This window comes from Eucalyptus grandis, chromosome 7, assembly GCF_016545825.1.
Source record: "Eucalyptus grandis isolate ANBG69807.140 chromosome 7, ASM1654582v1, whole genome shotgun sequence".
Lineage (NCBI taxonomy): Eukaryota > Viridiplantae > Streptophyta > Magnoliopsida > Myrtales > Myrtaceae > Eucalyptus > Eucalyptus grandis.
This window is the reverse complement of record NC_052618.1, coordinates 954,344-976,329: the sequence shown is the minus strand read 5'-3', so window position 1 is coordinate 976,329 and position 21,986 is coordinate 954,344. Positions and strand designations below refer to the sequence as shown.

Genomic DNA, 21,986 nt, shown 5'->3' with positions numbered 1-21,986 from the left:
TCTTTTCTTCTCTCCTTCCTTCCATTTTTAATTCTCATTCCTCTCTCTCTCTCTCTCTCTCTCTCTCTATCTCTAACTGTTTTTACTTTCATTGCTATTCACTTGCGTTGGCTCAAAAATGGAAATTAACATATTGGGTTTCCTTTCTCTTATAACAATGAAATTGCTAAATACACATGTATATTGGTTATGGAAAATTTACCTTGTTTATGAGTAGATACCGTGATTTGACGGACCCGGGGTTTTCACGTGAAGGTGGAGTTAATAGATTTCTCGATATTCAAGACTAAGATGAATGGAGATCTCGTGAATCTGAAATTGACCGTGCGGCTCCGTACCTCTATTGTGACCTTTGCATTGCGGTGAGGAAAGGAATGGCCATTTTCACTCGTGAAAATCGTGTGAAGTGTCGCTGTTGGAAGGGATCGTACTATCTTTTCTTCGTTAGGTGACTATGATCAGTTTGTCAAAGATGGACGAATTTTACGGAATGCATTATTAAAATATATAGAATATAACAAATAAAAATTATAGGGAAATACTGAATGGTTAAGGACATGGCAATCATTAATAGCTCCCGGATCCATTGTTGGATGTTTGTTTGTATTTCGTACGGTTATTATTATCATTTGACTTTAACTCACCGTTCCTATGGGTAACAGCATTAACATTCAAAGTCAAGGAGGAGTTAAAGGAAGTGGGGTAAGGTAATTACTCATTGATGATAAAAAAAAAGAAAAAAAAAGAAAAGAAAAGAACAACGGCGACTAGACATACACCGATTGATTAATGATCTAATGTGTAAGTTTCTTCTTCTCCATTAATTTCCGGTTTTCACACCGTGTTGCTCACGAATTCTTGACCCTAAGGAATTCCGACTACCAAGACCCGACAAGAGTGAACCAACTCTCCATTATGGCCAACATTTCAATGCGATGAGTGATCTTCCATTTGTGAACCAACTTAGGGGGTTATAGGATGATCCGTATTCTTAATTTGTTGGAAGGACTATAGGCACCTTCCTCGCTACTCTATCTCTGCTCAATAATCTTGTAAATATTATTATCATTAATTAGTAAAAACAACAATAAAAAGAAATCATTAATAGTAGGACGAATGTGAGATCTCATGAATATGAAATTGACCGTGTGGTTCCGTACCTCTATTGTGACCTTTGCGTTGCGGTGAAGAAAGGAATGGCCATTTTCCACTTGCGAAAATCGTTTGAAGTGTCGCTATTGGAAAGGATCGTACTATCTTTTCTTCAGTAGGTGACTATGATTAGTTTGTCAAAGATGGACGAATTTTACGAAAGGCATTATTAAAATATATAAAATATACCAAATAAGAATTATTGGGAAATACTGAACGGTTAAGAATATGGCAATCATTAATAGCTCCCAAATCCATCGTTGGATGTTTGCTTGTATCTCTATAGTTATTATTATCATTTGAACTTTAACTCACCGTTCCTGTCTGTAACAACATTAACATTCAAAGTCAAGAAGAAGAAAAGGAAGTGGGGTAAGGTAATTACTCATTGATGACTAAAAAAAAAAAAGAACAACGGTGACTAGACATACACCGATTGATTAATGATGTAATGTGTAAGTTTCTTCTTCTCCATTAATGTCTCGTTTTCACACCAATTGCTCACGAATTCTCGACCCTAAGGAATTCCTACTACCGAGACCCGACAAGAGTGAACCAGCCCTCCATTATGGCCAACATTTTAATGCGACGAGGAATATTTCATCTGTGAACCGACTTAGAGGGTTAGGATGATCCGTACTCTTAATTTGTCGGAAGGACTATAGGCACCTTTCTCACTACTCTATCTCTACTCAATAATCTTGTAAATATTATTATTATTAATTAGTAAAAACAACAATAAAACGGAATCATTATAATTGTTAATTAACAAATATAATAAAAAAATAACTATCTTTCCTCTGCCTTTTCGTACGTAGAGCGCCTATAGGATGGTCAATTCCTCCAAATGGGGACAATTCCGAGTACTCCCCTCTCTCTCTCTCTCTCTCTTATCTTCTTACATAAATTAAGAATTATTTTTTATTTTTTGTTTGTTTTATTTTTATTTTTTATTTTGAATAATAAAAGAGGGGCTGACGAGGGATTGGGCAAGAAGAGTGCCCCCATCTCCGAACAGCTTCGTCTTGTCCCACGGTCTTCACGTACGCCGAATATTCCCTCACTCCAGTTTTCCTTAATTTGACTGCAACCCCCCCAAGCCAACCCCTGCTTATCTTTTTATTTTTTAATTTCTTATCATTTTTTTATTATTTTTTGCAGATTAGTCCCGTGAGCCAGGTTGATACGTCATCGTTAATTAATGTCCCGATTAAATTAACTTAATCAATTCGCTAATTATGCGGGCGTGGGGTCCCGATTGGCGAAATTGGGCCCCTGCGAATTTACGGGAATGCCACCCGCACGTGCGGGTTCAGGTCATCATCTTCGCCGGCTTGCTTTCTTAGGTTTCAAGTTTCCTGGGCTGTATTTTTTTGTGCCAACAAGGGGGGACGAACTCGTGCCTCGAGGACACAATTGCCCCTACTACCACACGCGAATCTTTTTGTCTGGTCAAAGCTTAAATGGCAACTGATGCAGTGAATGACGATAACATGTCGTAACAAAAACATTGAGGCAGCAAGGAATGCAAAATTATACCATTTTGTACTGAATCCAAGCTATGCTAAATTTTTGCTTAGATGCTTGTCATTTGTCATTTGTATCGTTATTGCTGTTTGCCGAATCAATCGCTATATAAGTCTATTTGGAAAGAAAGGTCATTGGGTGGGTATTTTTGTCACTCAAGTGAAAAATCATGAGTGATTGCTCATTTAAAAGTGAGGATACAAAAAAATCTCTAATCGAATAACATTTTTCATGGAACAAAATTGTTGTTGGGATAAGGGATATGGGGTCCTCCTATTTACTAGGTTTTAATATCTACCCAACCAAGCAAGGGTCACCATCATGACCAGCAGCAAAAAGATAAAGAGAATGGGGGGGTTTAAAGTCAAAAGGACTCCTTGATTGAAGTCCTACCACTCTTTTAGTAATTCAAGAGTTTTATCTGGTGTAAAACTTAAGCCCCATTGGACAGAAATCTTCTTTTGGCAGGGCGTGAGGAGTCCCGTGTGGCTGATCTCGAGAGTTTAAGTAGGTTAGGATAAAGGAAGAGTAGCTATTGGGCATCTTGGAGAGGTAAAGATTCTATTTGGTAATCTGTCAAACAGCAATTATTGGTAATTCGTCAAACAATAATTACTTTTGTGTTTTCGTAGAGAGGCTAAGGCTAAGGCTAAGGCTAAGTGAGAGGGATTGCAAGCCTTTGATGGATAAAGGTCACTTCAAGAATGAATCTTTTGGACAGTCAAGCATCTGTCCTCTGCAGGGAGGGTTCACATCATACAATGTCATGTGTGGTCTTGTGCATTTCTAGAGCTAGGGTTTTGGTGCTTTCCTAAGAAGGTTTTGAATATGGTTAAAGAACAAATGGAGTGTTTTCTTATGGGACGGTGTACGTACTCCAAAATGTGTGGGTGGTTGGAGTTTGAGCAGAATAATCCCTTGGAATCATGCTTTGTATATTGACAAATTTATGGAAGTTGCTGGTGAAGTCTGGATCTATTTGGGTGGCGTGGACTGCTGAATATCTATTTTAAGCCGTCTTCAATCTAGGCCGGTCGAGTGAAGATGACAGTACCTACGCATGGAGAAAGTTTTCGAAGCGTAGATCAGCTTTAAAGCCCTTTTATTAGGAACATCATTGAAGGATTCTTCTGGGAGTGATCCTTGGCATCCGGGTGGTGTATTGTTGCATGTGTACTCTGCCTTGAGTGTTCATGCAAAAGTGGCCACCAGGAAGATTTGAATATTTTGATTTTTGTCTTCGTCCTGGTCCGGCAGGCTACTTCTTTAATTGGCATGGAATGGAGCCCTTTATCCACTTGTGGAGAGAAAGGAAATAAGTAAATCCCTGATGGGTGCTCTCCTTAGGTTGATAGGGTGGTGAAGAACGATGAGATTGTTACGGGAGAAACGAGTTACCATACAAATTGGAGAATCCCCTCTCGGCTTTTATACTTGCAATGTAATAGGCGCAAGCAAGTACATCGGAGTATTTCGCTCATAAATAGGAGTGATAATTCCTAATATGACACGGCACAAGAACATGACTCTTACCTGATGTGAGTCTACTAAGAGAGACCCAAAATCTGACATGACATGATGTTAACTTTAAATCATGTAATCATTCATCTTCGATGAAATGTATTTTGAAATTACATGGAGTTATTTTTGTAACGATATGAAATGACTCGAGCAGTCGAGACCAACACGACACAAAAAACTAAGACTAGTCATGGGGTTTCTTTTGGCTCTGAGCAATACAAAAAGGCAACTCACTCATCCCAGAAAAAAAAAAAAGAGGTGAAATTAATAAAGACTTCATCGTTAGATCTTATCAACAAACACGTCTCTTTCAAACTTCAAAGGCATGTCATATGATTAGTCCGAGCTCGATACAAGTTTGCAAGATACACGGCTCGTGTTCTGACTACCAATCGCCTTCGGCGACCTGCCGAGATCGGCTTCGATTGTCGTTTTCATTGTGGAGCATAAAGAATGTACCGGAGAATCTGGCAAGGCATCTGCAGAAATTGGGCTTAAAGACAAGAAACGTGTGGTGACGAGGCCATTTCCGACAGAAAAAAGGGCTTCGTGTTGTGGCGCGATTGAAGGTTTGGTTTGGTCATTTTCACGAGCAAATGGGCTTCCCAATGTCTACAGAAAATGCAAGTGTCGCATGTTAAGAATGGGCTTTAATCGGTGCACGCCCACCATCAGCCTTCTCTCCACCAAGCGATGTTGGGATAGAAGTAGAACATGATCTGTCCCACAGACTTGGAAAGTGACGTGACCAAAATATTAATAGAACGTGATCTATTGCCCTTGGCTTTGGGTTCATAATAAGTCGTGCAAACATGGAAAGTGTCTATGCTTTGATCTGGTAATGAGGCATGTGAATGACACGAACATGGCAAGGGATGAAAGATCAAAGCCCTCACCTTTAACCGGGCGGATTGCCGATAATTTGGTATTCGGCCAGTAAGTCAAAAATGGAATAGGTAGTCCTCCGATTGTTTCACAGAGACAATACTTAGACAGTAGCAACTTTCAGTTGGACCGGGCTGAATCTTTTTGCAATGGGCTTGTGAGAAAGTTGTTTTTGGGCTTAATGGGCTTTTCTTTCCTTTAAAAAAAAAAAAGATACAAACTGTTTAATCAATCGAAGAATAAATACTTTCGATGCCTCTTTGATCTTAAATCGCTCGAATCTTCTCCAATGGCCTTCTCATGCAGATGAAGATCATCTGTCTTATGTGGTGTTTTTTTTTTTTTTTTTTTTTTTGTCTCAACAACTCTCAACCATTGATAATGTCTTTGTTTCCGTAAATTAATTGTAAAGATTCATGGAGACACCAAAAAGGAAGTACCAGAGGTGATAGAAGATTCATGTCCTCCCCGTGATCGAGTCTATTCCACTTCAAAAAAGCTTTTTATGGAAGAGATGATGACGGATCATCCGCAGACTCTTCCAGCACCAATATCACTACCTCTCCAATCTATATGAGACACTTCCATAAGCCCTTTTCATGTGTTTACCTTCTTTAAGTCAACAAGAATCGAGATTGAGATCGAGATCGAGATCGAGAGAATGGTGTTGAAAAGTGACCAAAAACCTAGTCAAGTCACATTCAGATTGAAGTGGAAATCTAGTCTAAATTTCAAAGATTTGATCATATGACTATTTGTTTCAATCCACACCAATCGTTTGACTTGATGTCATGGCCTCTTCATGAATCTTCCCGTTATCTTCGTCATTGATGTGTAGCCACAGCAATAGCATAATCAACCAGAAAAAGACAAACACAATGAAGGCATATCTTCTGAGGATTGCGAACTTAGATTCGAGGCCAATTCCTCGTCACCAATCATAATAGATGGCTCGCATTTGTCATGGTTGGTGGTCTTTACGATCTCCACTTCAGTGTCCAAGTTGCGAGCACTTTAGAAAATAAGGCTTTTAGTGTTTTTACAAAATAAGTTGTCATAAATATTAAAGTATCTAATAATATAATTTTTTTTTGCCATATTTTGCGAATATGTTGTCACAAATAAGTGATGTTTATGCCAGTTTTTTGCGCCTCGACTGATTTGCTTCTCCTGGCGATGTTAAGAGCACATTATCTTTCATTACCCTTGTGCATACAAAATTTGAACCTGGGAGTGCTCCAGATCTCGAGAAGAATGAACAAACTCCCCTATCATTCAAGTCAGCGTGTTATTCGTGCACACCGAACGTTTGTCATTCATAGGACAAGCCACGTACTAAGCACCATCACATATAAAAGTTCAGAAAAATTTGTGATCCAATTGCTTTTCTTGACCAATTATAACTCCACGTCATAAAGGCGGATAAACATGCCAAGCGGCGTGCTACACCAACAGGTGCGTGGACAATTCATGGACCAAGTTCAAAGGAATCGATGGTCTTCCATGCCCTTCATTCATCGGTTCGTCAACCCTTTCTCTCTCTCTTTTTGTCCTTTCTTGCTGACAAAATCACATAAAGGGAGCTTTGAACAGAGAAAAGGAAGAAAAGGAGGGAGGGTGGGGAAAGCAAAGGGTTGACTTATTTTAGGGAGCCCCATTTTTTTCATTTGGGTGGCTAACAACCAACTCACATCTCAAGCCCCTTTTGACTCTCTCATTGGAAAAATCGATCTCTCTTCCTTTGTGTCCTTAGCTTAATTTGAGGGGGGAAGTCTTTTTTGACCTTTGGGGAGAGTTGACTTTCATCCATGAACAGGGAAACCCACAAATCAGGGACACGTGTCGTGCCCTATGAAGCCAAGGCAAGGGGGCTGTGCTTGTCTTGTCCACATGAGAAACGGACTGCCACTAATTTGCAAATTTCTGGGTCAGAATTGGGTTTGATTGAGGTGGGGTCCGGGAAAAATTAAGCCTCTGGAGTGGAGGGGCTACTTTAGACGTCGATTGCGCTTAGCCACTCACAATGAGAGCACCCCACCAAGGATCACGCAGGTATGTGCTAGTCAAAGTGTTGCATCGAAATCAGATGCTATCTCGCCTAGCAAAAAGCCCCTCATCAATTGCATAACGTGGGATCTTGAGGATCTGATGAGACTTGTTCGATTTGATATTGAGATTCTGGCAATAAAATAACTGCGCATAAAAAAGGGTTTTGGATTACCCTACTTTTCGGCATGTTTCGTCTTTATAATCTCTTTATAATCAGAGATGTTTGTTCAAGATTGTTTGGCAACATCATTTCGAATATGCTTTTCCATGGTCTCTCTAAAACAAGTGCAATTGAAACTATAATTAGGTGGCATTTTCCTAAACAAAAGATGCATAGTTAATTAACAACTCGTGATGAAGATTGGAAATTGTGAATCCATAACTTTACCGAGGAAAAAAAAAAGAAAAAGAGGAAAATTTAAAAGGTACCGCACTTAGGTGAATTTTTTTCCTCTATAACATAACTAGGTGTGAAGTGAGGGTGAAATTGTAATAACAGTCAAATCGTGTTGAGGGCGTCTCAGGATATGTACAATTTTTTATGTTATACTTCTTTTCGTGGGGGAGATTATGGGATCCACTTAGGATTCAAATGCTTTGTCTCCTCAGTGTCTCCCAAATTGACCTCATGACACCTTCCTTGTACTTCAAAATCAGAGCATCCAACAATGATCACCTTTTGCTTTGCTTAGGTTGGATTGCACTCGCCACCTCGCCGACCCACCAGTGCCCAGTGCCTTCGTGACACCTTTCATCTGGTAAATAAGCACACCCACACATACACAGTTTAAACCTACGTAATCCACTAGAGAGAGAGAGAGAGAGAGAGAGAGAGAGAGAGAGATCATATAATATACTTTTGCATTATCATATGGTAGAGAGAGATCATATAATATACATTTGCATTATCATATGTTTTTGACCTTCCCAACCAAATTAGAAGTTGAGGATAAAAAGCAACAAAAGCATATGATCTAATGTTTGATAATCTCACATGACCATGTGAAAGTAATGCTTTAAAGAAAGCCTCCTAATCCAAGTGTCGGTGGCTTACTTTCCATGGGACATGATGGTGAATTTATTTTGATGCACAAAAAGGGATCAGAGATATCGCTTGGCTTTAATTATTAGAATTAGAGATAATCGTTGAAATATTATCTAGGACCATGACCATGCGACAAGGGATGTGATCGGTGTACCCCACCCCGCCTTTGATTTCGAGCGAGGCGGCCCTTATACAAATTGTTGCCCCACTTGCCTAATTTATTGAGAAAAAAAACAAATTATTTCGTGTGTTCAGTGATTAAATTATTATTACTATTAGACTAATATGAGTTCGAAAAATTATTCATCATATGTTCAATTATATGATTGCTAATGGAACGCCCATCTCAATGGGATAGAATTGAATTCATACATTCTTGTAGAAATACAAGTCAACTATAGTTATATAATTGGGTCAACTGTATTTTGTTTCTGAAAAGAGTGCTAATAGAGGAATTTCTCAAGCCTATGATAATGGCAAAATCTTACCATAAGATTTTTCGGCTACAAAACTTAAATTGTTTCAAGGTGTAATTCACAAGGAGTTGCCCCTTGGATGCTCTTTACAACGAAAATGCTTCTTAATTTAGATAAGGGTCAAATCCAAATTAAGAAACTTCTTTTAAAAAACCTTGTCATATTAGGAAACCTAGAATTTGCTATGCTAACGGCTCCGTCATTTTCTTCCTAATAACGGAGCATTCTTGACCACTCAAATTTCATGGAAACCAGACCACTTTCTTCACTAATTTTTAGAAAATAAATAAAATAATCACTTGCCCTGTATTATTTTGATGCAATAACAATAGGAAATTGAATTTTAAATAGAGGAAAGAAAAGATCCATGAGCAATAAACACTTTAATTGACGTACATACAGAACTTGTAATATCAAGGGTATACTAGATAAGTTTTCTTACATTTGACTTTCCTTTCAAAATGTAAAACTTTTAAAAGATTAAGTTTTAAAAAACTATAAGTACTATACATAATTCTACACGTCTATATTGTATAGTTTGCAAAGTTTCATTTCTTTTTTTCTTCTTTTTTTGCTATATAGAAGTCTAATTACAAAAGTCTTATACTTATGTTTTGCCTTTTCTTTCAAAATTGTGTACATGTGTTTTTGTGGAAGTGGTTGTAACTCTAAACTCTATTGTCAATTACATTCTGGCATCATTTGTATGTACAGTTCTGTTCATAGTAAAATTTGTAGTTATTTCTAGTTTACCTATGATATTTTCTAACTACAAAACCCATATTCTCTAATAAAAATTAAATAATAACTTTCGATGAAAGATATGGTAGCAAGATCAATCTCGGCAAAACATAAGCGTACGATTTTCATAATCGACTTCTATTTGGTATAAAAAAAAAAGTATGAAACTTCTCAAACTATAGAAATATAGACATGTAGAACCATTTATTGTATTTCATAGATTTTTTAAAAAGTTAATCTTCTAAAAGTTTTAAATTTTGAAAAAAAAGTTAAATGTAAGAAAAATTATCTAACCTTGATATTGCAAGCTCTATATGTACGTCAATTTAAGTGTTTGCTGTGTGTGGATCTTTTTTTTTTGAACCCATATTAGAATTCAATTTCCATTAATTGTTGCATAAGAAAATTTTATGGCAAGTGAATTTTAAATTTTTTAATTTCTGAAAACCAGTGAAGAAAGTGGTTTGGTTTCCATGAAATTTGAGTAGTCAAGAAGGGAGCAAGAAAATGATGGAGCTGTTAGCATAGCAAATTCGAGAAACCCCAAAAACTAAGAAATCAACTCTAACTAGAAAACCTATTCGAATTAGGAAAGTTTCCTTTTTGAGTTTAAACTTGAGACATATCTCAACACTAAGGATGCAAGATCCAATGAAGATTTTATTGAAAATTAGGTACCTTATATGCTTTTGAAGCTCTATTATGCTCAAAATGAGCATGTATATATGTGTGATATCATAATTGTCTATGAATTCAATAGCAATTAGATTCTATTTCTTAAGAGGAAAGTTAAGAAATGTCATTCCCTATTATTAAGGCATAAGCATGTATTCGAATTAGACAGTATGCATTTAGTTCTTCGTCATACTGACGAGTGCAAATAATCGCACATATAAACAATTAGTTCATATGAACGAACTTGGGTTCACACATCTCACTCAATCCATGGGATTAATGGAGTATTCCATCACCTCGAGGATCATCTACCCACTAAGAATGAGCTTATTCGCCGTTAAAAATAGTTTTTCATACGATGATGTATCGTCCACGTTTCATGGAGGCAGGAGAACAAAAGCGACCAACCAAAAGGGGACGAGATAAAGCCTATGAAGGGGGCACATACCAAAAACCATTGCACTTTTGTTGTTTCACCTTTAATACCGACAGCCTTTTGACTAGAGTTTCCCTGTCGTTCTTAACACCCACAAAAAAAGACCAAACACATTACAATAATGAACACCCCCCACACAGTAATTCCACTACATAAAGCCCTAAGTGAAATGTAAGTTGCACAATTATTCCTATTTTTTTACTTTAGTGAAATAGCTAGGACCACAAATACCTAACTCCACCTCCTCCCTTCTTCTTTTTCTAAACTCTTATCAAGTCTATTGAGTCGGCATACCCTCCCAAAAAATAATTTCTTTCTTTTAATTTTTCCTCATTCGATGCTGTTGTTATCATGTTAATTTTGTTTAGTAGCGAAAAGCTTGGAGTAAGTTGGCAAATGCGCCGGCCAAATTGACAAACCGTGTTCGTGCATGATTTGAATGGGTTGGTTCCAGATCTAAAGCCTAAAACTAAGGCCGGAGGGGCCAATTCTCAGAAAGCGAATTAGGAGTTTGACCTTGCAATTCGGAACTGATCACTTCTGGTTCAACCAGGGAAATAATGTCCTTTCTTTGAAAATATTTCATTATCAAGCTTTTTATTAGAAGTCCAAATCAACAGTTTTAAGTCATTAGGCACTGTCAGATTCGGTATTTAAGCGAGGTCAGATTAAACTTATACAAAAGGTGAACAAAAGACATGAGTAATAAGATGGGAACAGGTGCCAAATGGACAAAAGCAAAAAGAAGAAACAGTCAGCAGGATTGGAATCGAAAGGTGCATTGTATTTAGATCTTCCTCCATAGAATGCGCGACATCTCACATGGAAGGAGAGCGAAAGGTGATATGTGACACCTCTCTTAGATCACTCATTCTCTTGCCTATCTAAATTAATCAGGCGGGAAAGTTGAATACAGTGAAGATGTTATGATCCTTTTTCCATGGGTAAGTATAATAGTATCGCTCATATGTGATACTCAAGATATGATTGATTTGAATGATTAGAGACTCTCGGAACACTTTAAATTCTAATTTTTTGTTTTGTTTTGTAGTGTACTTTCAATGAAGCATCGAACTTGTTCTGTGTTACAATGGTGGCCTATGTGTTCATGTACGTATACTCTCGTTTCTCTTATTTAATACGGTCAAGATTGGAGCCGCTTGAGGAATGTGTCCACCAACACAAAGCACTAATTGATAAGGATTGGAGCTTGATGGTGACTGAGCAAAATGAGGTGTGAATTGTGAGGTCAATAGCCAAGCATGGCAGTCACACACAGCGAATGTAATGTTTGGCTGAGTTTTTAGGATAATTTCTGGAAAATGCAAAAGACTTTAGAATAAAAAGTTCTTTCAAAATGTAAATATTGTTTGGTATAATATAATCTAAAAGTACATTAGCAAGCGACTTTTGGTTTAGATGTTGTTTGGAACAAATTGCATTTGGGAAAAAGAACCCAAAATCTTTTGTTGGACACCGATAGTAAGATCTAGGCCACTGGTACCATCACACGAGGTGAAAGCAACTCCATAATATTTCAAAGAGCTTTTTTCATAGATGCTATTACATTTCAATAGAAAACAACGTATTATTTTGGAAATACTCATATCCCAAAACTCTTGTGGACCAACTTCAGAAATGCAATTGCATCTATAAAAAGCTACTCGAAAAATGTGGTAAATGCCACCTGCATATGTCCAATAACCTTTAAGGCCTCGAAGAGCTGTTGGCCAAGACTTGCCAAACAGACCCAAGAAGTAGGAAGTGAGGGAGGGAGCGTTTGGTAGGTAGGTGGCTGTAGAACTAGAAGTAAGGGCATATTTTGGTAAGTCAAGTCAAATGAGTAATGTAGGTCAATTGGAACACTTCACTAGTTGGTGATGTGGGTTCAATCTTTCGGAAGGGATTTTGACTTAAGATGTAATTTTATCCTCTAAATTTAGAAAATGTCCTATTTTATTCCGTACACAAGTATATTCTCCTATTTTTCTTTGTGGGCCATGAATCAACATACGGTAATTCTACATGAGAAAAGGAAGAAAAAAATAATTTAGACATTTCAAGAAAGATTCAAATCTTCTTAATTTATACTTTTAATGTAAATTTTACCTCTCCAAGTGATTCACGTGCCTTGCTACCCAAAAATCTGAGGGCTCGTTTAACTCACTTTACGAAAAGCAACCTCGACTTTTCCAAAACACCTGTTCATTTGTACCGAAAAATGACTGTCACCCTAACCCTAGCCAAGCCTTTCACCTTTTTCTCTCCCCTCTCTCTCTCTCTCTCTCTCTCTCTCTTCATCACTGTCTAACAGCTCCTCCACCATTAATCACCCTCGGTCCCACTATCACATCGAAGCCACCACCGACGTGACCACGGCCACCACGGCCACCACGGCCATATATGGCAGCTCCCCTTGCTCGTCCTCATCTCTTCAAGCACCCGCCGACGAGACACGTTGGTGATGGGCAGCAACTAGAGCCACGTTGGCAAGGGCGTGCGGCGGGCGAAATAATGAAGGGGCAAAAGATGGAAGGGAAGGTTAAGAAGCGAAATGCATCTCAACCATTGAAAATGTATCATTTGCTAAAGCATATTAGGTTGTATTCCGTAAAGTGCGCTTGATTTGACTGATACCCTGACTTGGAAAACTTAATGGGCAGCTTCTTCAGTGCACGCTCTACGAAGTTTTGGGTTCAGTTGACTTATCTGTGCAATAGTATTAGTTTAATTTGACTGCAAAATCACACGCCTTTCTGCGCATGTTGAATAGGATAATCTTTCTCCGAAATGTCATACATTTCGGCCGATACCCATAGAATTGGAATTTGTTTCCAACTCTTGACGGCAAAAATTTCAAGCACGTACGTCAAAAACAATTAGAAAAATCAGGAGGTGCTGATGGAGCGCATCATTGATTGATTCCCCATTGGATCAGAGAACGACTAGTTTAGTAGTTTCTTTTAGAATTTAGCACATTATTGTTATTCCACAAGAAAAACGAGGGAAGATAACAGGCGCATGTTGGACCACAAAGCAAGACTCAACCTTACGCAACACGTCCAGGGACTCCATCCAATCAATGCGACCCGATTCCACGTCGCTCCGCCCAAGCGGATGGTCCAAATTTTCTTTTTTCAGCAGAAGAAAAACACAGCCAAGAAAACACAACCACCTTGTCTTTCCCTTGGAGGGTTTGTACTGAGATGGAGAAAGTCCTCCATGTGAATAGCATACAAGTGTAGCCCCACTCATCCAATCGATGGATCTTGAAACTTTGGTTTATAATAAAGCCACTTGACGAGACGGGCGACCATACGTGATACACGGACATCACATATTGGATCTTTTCTAGTAGGATGGAGAATTGATTGGAGGATATTCTCTAGAGGATTTTCACGTCACTAATTCTAGACTCGTCGGAGATGTTACTGTTAGCAGAAAGTGAGCGGCGGGAATCGAAAGGTCTGTAGAACTGATCAAGGGAAGGACCTGCCGTCATCCTTGCTAGCACTGATTGCGACAGGTAATCTACCTGCTAAAATGGAACAGCTTTTCCACCATAGTACTCAGTAAAATTTGAAGTGATTATGTGAGGATGGGTTTGAACTCGGCACTCGAAGGTGGGCTTGAAAGTGGTACCATCCACTAATGCGTCATCCCATGGGGCGTAGTGCCGGAAATGAGGATGGGAAAACCTCACCATCCGGCGAGGCCGTCGGTTGTCGTCTACCACATTCTATAATAGATCTATTTTCTACACCCGTATATTAGGCATTGTACTTTTGCTAAAATTGGTTTGCTGGTATTGACTAAATTAATTTCAAGAGGACGTAAAAGGTTTTTAGGGGAGGCGAGGGTGATGTCCACTAGGTAGTTTGTTAACCACGTTGCTGGGGCCCGTGTGGGGGATGGAGGAAATGTTCATCTAAATAATTATGAATAATGCGGAAAATATATTGAGAAATTTTTGTATACTTCAATTTATAGGTGCAAAAAAATAATTGCGCTTATTTATACACTTAATTAAATGACTATTTAAGAAAATCAAATCAAATTTACATAATTAAAAGATATATGAAAAATTAAAGGAAATATCTTAAATATTTCTTGAAAATATCACTAACATTCCTTAAACTCAGAGTGCATAAAAGATATAACTGAGTTCGAATACAAGTCTGAACAATGTGCAATGGTTGAGACATGGCAAACTAGGTGGCATTCGGCATTTGTTCGTGATGAAATTTCTAGATCTAGTTAGTCTAAGGGCAGCGAGTTTGATGGTGGTATTGGTTTCTCGAAATGAGAAGTGAAAAGTCAAGAATTGGATGCCAACAACGTGTGTTCTTTGCAGTCACCTTTGCAGTTGGAGTAGAACATCATGCGTCCTTTGTTGTCGACTTTGTTGCCGGAATAGTAACTAATCAAATGTGGTTGATACAGCTAGCATGGCTATAGCAAGCAAAATAAGCCACGCTTTGTTGAGAGAAAAAGAAAAGCTCGACTTGACGACTGCATTGTCGACATCATTATGTGACTACTGTGGCGGTTGGTTAAACGCGAATGAGGCACTCAAATGAACATTGTTGAGTGATGGGATGGATTTATTTTGCTAAGGGGTTCATCGAGTGCAGGTGTGAAGTGCGTTCAGTGCACTAGAAATGCCTTAGAAAAGGAGGCTTTGATATCAAGATAAGAATGAAGCTGCTGAAAATAAATCTGAGAAATTTTTGCTTATTTTCATGTATATTGTATTGGAGAATTTTTTTTTTTATATAATTCAATATATCATAATGAAGAACATAAACTTATTTATAGGGGGATTCAGGCGAGGTTACCCTGGGAAACCCCGTAAAAGGGTTTCCCTTGTGGCCGGGCCCCGTGGGGGTTCCATTTTTATCGAGGGGGAACCCCTCCTTTTATCCTGTCTGATTCCAGGATATTAAAGCCTTTTAAGGTCATGTTTAGAACCGGGTTTTCTTATATAATGATCTAAGAAAACAAATCAGGTATCTATAATCAAATATATAGGAAAATTCAGAGGAACCATCGTAAATAACTCCAGGAAATATCCCTAACATGAGCAGAGAATCTTCTTTTGGGGGGACCTCTTGGAGTTCTATACTCTATAAATGGAGCACCCACACACCTCCACTTGCCTTCATCTCCAGCATAGAGTATATGCAACCACCACCTTCTGAAGAGGCCCCCCCTCCTCAGGCTCCCCAACACTAAAGCCCCTCTCTCTCTCTCTCTCTCTCTCATACTGAAACATAATTGGTACAATCCAAGCTCATAAAAGATCAGAAAATTGTGAGCAATCAGCGAGAAGCAAAGCAAATTAGAGAGGGAAATGGAGGGCAGGAGAAGTGAGTACAAGGACGGTGAACTGAATAATATGATCGAAGAAACCACTTTTGATTGGAGAGGCAGGCCTTCCAATCCTCGCAAGCATGGCGGCATGAGAGCCGCAACCTTCGTCCTTGGTCTGTATCTCTCTCTCTCTCTCTCTCTCTCTCTCTCTCTCTCTCATGTGCGCGTGCATGTGTGCGTGTATATCTTCGAACTTTATCCAGATTATTCTGGTGCATCTTCGGAGAGATACTATCGTAAGTACCTCTCGATGAGGATAGGAAAATTGCAGATCATATTCACTTTTTAGTTTTGATATAGTACAAACAATAGTTTGTACATCCTTTGATACTTACATGTAAAAATTAGTAATGTCACGCCTGTTTTTGTGTTCGATTGGTTTTCCGTCTCCATCACACACCCTTTTGAGATCGCTTTCTTCTCTTGCCATGAATCCATTTCAGTGGTTATAGCGTATAGCTAGCCATCAGTGTGTTTCTGCTTTTGGTTCTTCTTTTAGGGTAATATCTGGCCTCACTCCTATGCATCCACCATACTCCATAGGTTCACCTTGATGACAACAAGAGCAATAATGATAGAAAGGATATTGATGAACTTTTCCCTTTTTCTTTTATTTGATCATTTGTTTCTGTATATCTGATGCAGTGCAGTATACTGATACATAAAGAGATACTAATATCGTAACATGTACGCATGAACAGGACTACAAACGTTTGAGATAATGGCAATAGCAGCGGTCGGGAACAACCTGATAACCTACGTGATCAACGAGATGCACTACTCACTGTCTAAATCGGCCAACATCGTCACCAACTTCGTTGGCACCATCTTCATCCTCGCCCTCCTGGGTGGCTACCTCTCCGACTCCTACCTCGGCAGCTTTTGGACCATGCTCATCTTCGGCTTCGTCGAGCTCTCTGTAAGCATTTGCTGATGAATCCAGTCGCTGTGCATTTCGTATACTGGTATCTAGTGATATTGAGATATCAAGAAGAGGTCTTGAAAGTTATGTACATCATCATATATGCACAGTATATTCAAACATTTCGAATGTGTCCACTCTTTTTGTCTCTATCTCTCAAACTTCATTATTGGTTTCTTTTTCTTTCAAGACTTTATGTTTTGATTCTGTTTTTTATGGCCACCTTCTAATCTTGCTTGGTCACTTGCGGATACACATGTTCAGTATAGTCTCTGTCTGCTGCATCATGATTCGCCAAATAAAAAAATCTGCATCACCTGAGAAAGGGTGATTGGTTTAGCACTTGTTTAATGAGCATAATTATTTGCTAATCCCCCCAAAAAATGATCATTTGCAGGGTTTCATATTGTTGTCGGTCCAAGCACATCTGCCACAACTCAAGCCACCAAAATGCGACATGATCCATAGCCCTTCTGACTGCGTTGAAGCGAAGGGCTTCAAAGCGTTCATCTTCTTTGTAGCCCTCTATCTAGTCGCGCTAGGAAGCGGGTGCGTGAAGCCCAACATGATCGCCCACGGCGCAGACCAGTTCAAGAGGGACGACCCCAGCCAGTCCAAGAAGCTGTCCTCGTACTTCAATGCAGCCTACTTCGCGTTCTCGGTTGGGGAGCTCGTGGCCCTGACCGTGCTCGTGTGGGTACAGACTCACTCGGGCATGGACGTTGGGTTCGGTGTGTCTGCGGCTGTCATGGCCATGGGGTTGATCAGCTTGGTCTCTGGCACTCTTTACTACAGAAACAAGAGGCCCCAAGGAAGCATCCTCACTCCTCTTGCCCAAGTAAGAGTTTTTTTCAACACCATTTATTTTTCCTCAAATATAATGAGAATCTCTTGATTATGACCTATATTAGCATATAAAAACGTCCACTAGTCAAACGGGGAAGCTCTTTTCTATATGGTTTTCTAGTGTGAAACGAGCTGTTTGATTTCATGGGCTACGTGTGCTAATCCGTTTGCTTCCGTCGGCCAGAAAAAGGCTCGACATCTGGTGTTTTGTATATGAACGATATGCAACTCGTGCATTTGTTTAATGTCGGATCACATGAATCATGAACCAAAATAGCTCCGTCGAAGAGGATGACTCATGGTCAACTATCGGACCATCTTTATTATATACCGAACGCTAGAAAATTCGTCTGTTTTGTCTTCATATCTGCAAAGATAATCTAGTCATTAGCGTCGTCTAAGTTCTTGAAGAGGTGTTGATGAATAGGATGTACTTTGTTTCATACAGGTAATAGTGGCTGCTATAGCGAAGAGGAATCAGGTGCTGCCGTCGAATCCGCAGCTGCTTCACGGAAGCCAGAACAGTGTGAATGATAGCAACAACGACGGCTCATCCTCATCGCCTCATGGTGGTCACCTTTTTCGCACCGAAAGGTTCAGGTATATTTCCTCCTGTCCGTATTGCACTTTTTACTCCTTTTCTTTGTCGATTCCTTTTCCATGGATCTCACCGACTGTCAAATCATTCGAGCCCCACTTGAGATTCATACAATCTAACGGATACGATGAACTGATACATATAGTTCCATCCTCTTTAATAAGATGTGTATATTTTCATTTATCTAATCGGTTATTTGTAACGATGACGGTTTGTTTCTTCTCTCTTTGACCGAGAGATAGTTTCTATTTGGATAAGGGTCTTAAATTAGGGTCGACGTTTTCTTTATTACAAGTTTTGGTAGTTCGTATTACCACAACTATTCATGTGATAAATAATTTCATCTTCAGCAGAATTAGAATAAAATTTAGTGCTTTGTCTTATATGCTCATGTTTCGAACAGTTGATTCCCTTAGATCGCTTACATTATCCCAAAGGTTATGTCAATTCTAAAAAACATCGAAAGAACAAGAACATCAGCTTCCTAAAACAACCTTCCAACAAAAATTATCCATTGATTCCACACATCAAGAGATTTCAACATTATATCGTCATCAAAGATTAGATCTGTTCTCTGAGGCTTGTGGTTGAACTGGATGGCAGGTTCTTGGACAAAGCATGCATCAAGACCCAAGAGGAGGGGAAGAGCAGGGAGAGCCCATGGAGGCTGTGCACAGTGAGCCAAGTGGAGCAAGTGAAGATCCTCCTCTCCATCATCCCTGTATTTGCATGCACCATCATCTTCAACACCATCTTGGCTCAGCTCCAGACCTTCTCGGTCCAGCAAGGCTCCTCCATGAACAACCACCTCACCCGCTCCTTCCACATCCCTCCCGCCTCCCTCCAGGCCATCCCTTACCTCATGCTCATCTTCGTCGTCCCGCTCTACGACACCCTCTTCGTCCCCTTTGCACGCCGGTTCACTGGCCGTGACTCTGGGATCTCGCCCCTCCAGCGCATCGGCTTCGGCCTCTTCCTGGCCACCTTCTCCATGATTGCCGCCGCCCTCATGGAGCGCAAGCGGAGGGACGAGGCGGTCGGCAATGGCAAGATCATTTCCATCTTCTGGCTCACACCGCAGTTCTTGATCTTCGGGCTCTCCGAGATGCTCACTGCCGTCGGGCTCATCGAGTTCTTCTACAAGCAGTCGTCAAATGGATTGCAAGCGTTCTTGACGGCGATTACGTACTGCTCGTACTCATTCGGGTTCTATTTCAGCTCCTTGTTGGTGTCCCTGGTGAACAAGGTCACGGCGTCGAACGGTAATGGCGGTTGGCTCGGCCAGAATGACTTGAACAATGACCGGCTCGACCTCTTTTATTGGTTATTAGCGATCCTGAGCTTCCTCAACTTCCTCAACTATCTCTTCTGGTCTCGGTGGGTCTCTCGTGGCCCGGCTTCCTCGTTGGCGCCGTTGCAGCCTAAAGTTAATCATGACATACCTTAGAATGCATGATATCATGGGGATTAGTTAATTTGAATCGTTAATTATATTGCTCATAAATAAATATATACACTTGGCCTAGAAGAATCAAAAGAGCCATGGAAGCTTTTGGCGCCCCCAGATATGAATGCTTCCTTAAGGCTCTTAGAGAAAGAGTTGTAGCAGTAGTGCATAAGATAAGAATGATATATGGATGCAATTTGCTTCTGTTTTGCACCTACTCCTCACTAATATATGAGGGATTCACATGAGTTCAAGAAGCTTTTAAAGAACTGTGCTTTTTAGACCTTCTGTGAGATCTTTTCTTTGTGCATAGAATATAATAAGCGAATATTGAATCCTTATAAATGTTAAGCATTGTGCCCTAGTACCAATTTGATGCAAAATCTTTCGGCAGAACATCGGAATGGCGCTAAGTTATTGTTTCCATCGTTTATCATTTCCACAAAGTATCGAGTGAACTGGATGCAAGTGCTGGTTTCATTCTCTGATCCGTTGAATCTGATGGGTCTCTTGATATTTTTCACGAGTTTCATGTAATATCACGTCGGGGAGAATTGTCAAACAAAGATTTAGGAAGCCGCAACCGTAACCGCGACGAGATTAAGGAAATTCTAACGTTAGATGATCCATCGCCTTCCTCATATGCTCCCACGTCGATGATTGGTTGAGAATACCACCGAGACACCTACTATAAGCTTTGGTGAAAAGCTTGACATAATATGAAAGAGAGGGGTGTTAACGTTTAACCTCGGAATGATTGAGCTAGAAAGAGAAGTAATGCCTCGTTTGGTTCAAATGTGAAATGAGATTCCTTAAGAAATGAGAAATGGGATTCCACTTGCCATTATTATTATTTTTATGTTTAGAGCAATCAGGGTGCAGATTTGGACTCCACATGGAATGAAATTCCTAATAAAAAAAAATGCCGAATAGGATTATCTAGCTACAGCTAGGATTTGGATGCCATTTTACAATTTTTTAAAACCACAGAAGTATCCAAAATTCAATTCCACCACATTGCCGATTGCTAGCAACTTGGCTGTTGGCTGCCGGTGGGCCGTCGATGTTCGTTGTTGCTAATGAGAAGTATTTTGAAGAGCAATTTTTCGCAGCCCGAATAATTGAAAAGATTGAAATTAGAATCTATATGAGGATTCCTTGTCATGGAACCGAACGGGGCCAACAAAAGTCGCCAATTCTGGACGAGTCATTCTTTGGCACATCGAATGTGGCCTAAGACATCGAACTCCATCCACCACCAAAGTTTTGTGTGAACTTGAACTTTTCAAAAGCTAAATTAACTAAACGAGGGACATAGCATACACGCAAAGCAAAAGAAGATGTGCCCTTGTCAATAGTGGCATTCACTTTTGGAACTACTGTTGCAATGTGACGGATAAGAGGGGGCCTTCAATGAACTTGTTCAGTCTCCATGCTGTGCAAATACACTGTTGTGCTTGTAATGATCTCGTGGATTCTGGGCGACCTTTTCTTTTCTTTTTCTTTTCTGGATGAGTGGGCGTGTAGTGCTCTCTTACACGTTTGTGTAGGGGTCACTTCTCTCTCGGCCCTTTGGATAGAATGAAGCGCTCTAACTACTACGATGTGATGGGATGCACGTACATGGAACACCAGCCAGACTTTCTCAGTACTGTCCAAAAGCCAAAAAGAAAAGGTAATTCAGAGAGAGAGAGAGAGAGGGAGGAGGGGCTCTCTTTTCAAAAGTGGAGTAGAGATGCTTCCCATTTTCTCGTGGCTTTGGTTTTGGGCATCATGGGGTTCTTTTAAACGGAGCAGACATGTCTGAAACATGTCCTGGTGTTGGAGTTCGGCCTATGCTCTCTCCATCTCTCTCATTGGCTCTCCAGTCCATCATATCTTTGTTGGATAAAGCAAGGGCATCTCCATCTCTGTTGTCAAACTTCACTCATTGGGACTGAGAGAAGATGCTAAGTCTCCTACCCAAGTTTCCGTTCGAACTCATTTTGCTTTAGACGCTTCCGAGCCCTCTTCGTGCGAGTGAACTCCGGGCTTGTGAAATGCTCTGACTAATCTCTCTAATTATGTAACGTGCAAGCGAAGTTGGGATGGGTGACCTCAAAAGCACACGAGACTGTTTCAACTTCATGAAATAAGGAGTTGGATTTGTATGCGGTGAGTGTCTCAATCAGACACGTTGTTGATCTACTCTCTCGCCACAAAGTCAATCAACGCATAAGGGTATAATTTACTCATCTAGAGCGAATCAAAATATGTGTATTACTTCACTTATTAGATGATTGTTTTTGTGACA

General features: G+C 39.8%; 1 protein-coding gene across 1 annotated transcript; it reads left to right on the top strand.

The window, feature by feature from the left end:
- The first annotated feature begins 15,663 nt into the window (after nt 1–15,663).
- On the top strand, nt 15,664–20,038 carry LOC104452461 (protein NRT1/ PTR FAMILY 4.3). The gene is made up of 5 exons (XM_010066935.3): nt 15,664–15,993; nt 16,582–16,799; nt 17,200–17,640; nt 18,097–18,248; nt 18,850–20,038. The coding sequence occupies exons 1-5, from the start codon at nt 15,861–15,863 to the stop codon at nt 19,691–19,693; spliced, it is 1,788 nt and encodes a 595-aa protein (XP_010065237.2). The 5' UTR covers nt 15,664–15,860; the 3' UTR covers nt 19,694–20,038.
- The last annotated feature ends 1,948 nt before the right edge of the window (nt 20,039–21,986 follow it).

Excerpts from the sequence above, each read along its gene's own strand:
- LOC104452461 (XM_010066935.3), top strand. The coding sequence starts at position 15,861 with ATGGAGGGCAGGAGAAGTGAGTACAAGGACGGTGAACTGAATAATATG. Across the intron at positions 16,800-17,199 it reads TCGGCTTCGTCGAGCTCTCT|GGTTTCATATTGTTGTCGGT; the intron begins GTAAGCATTTGC and ends GATCATTTGCAG. Across the intron at positions 18,249-18,849 it reads TTTCGCACCGAAAGGTTCAG|GTTCTTGGACAAAGCATGCA; the intron begins GTATATTTCCTC and ends ACTGGATGGCAG.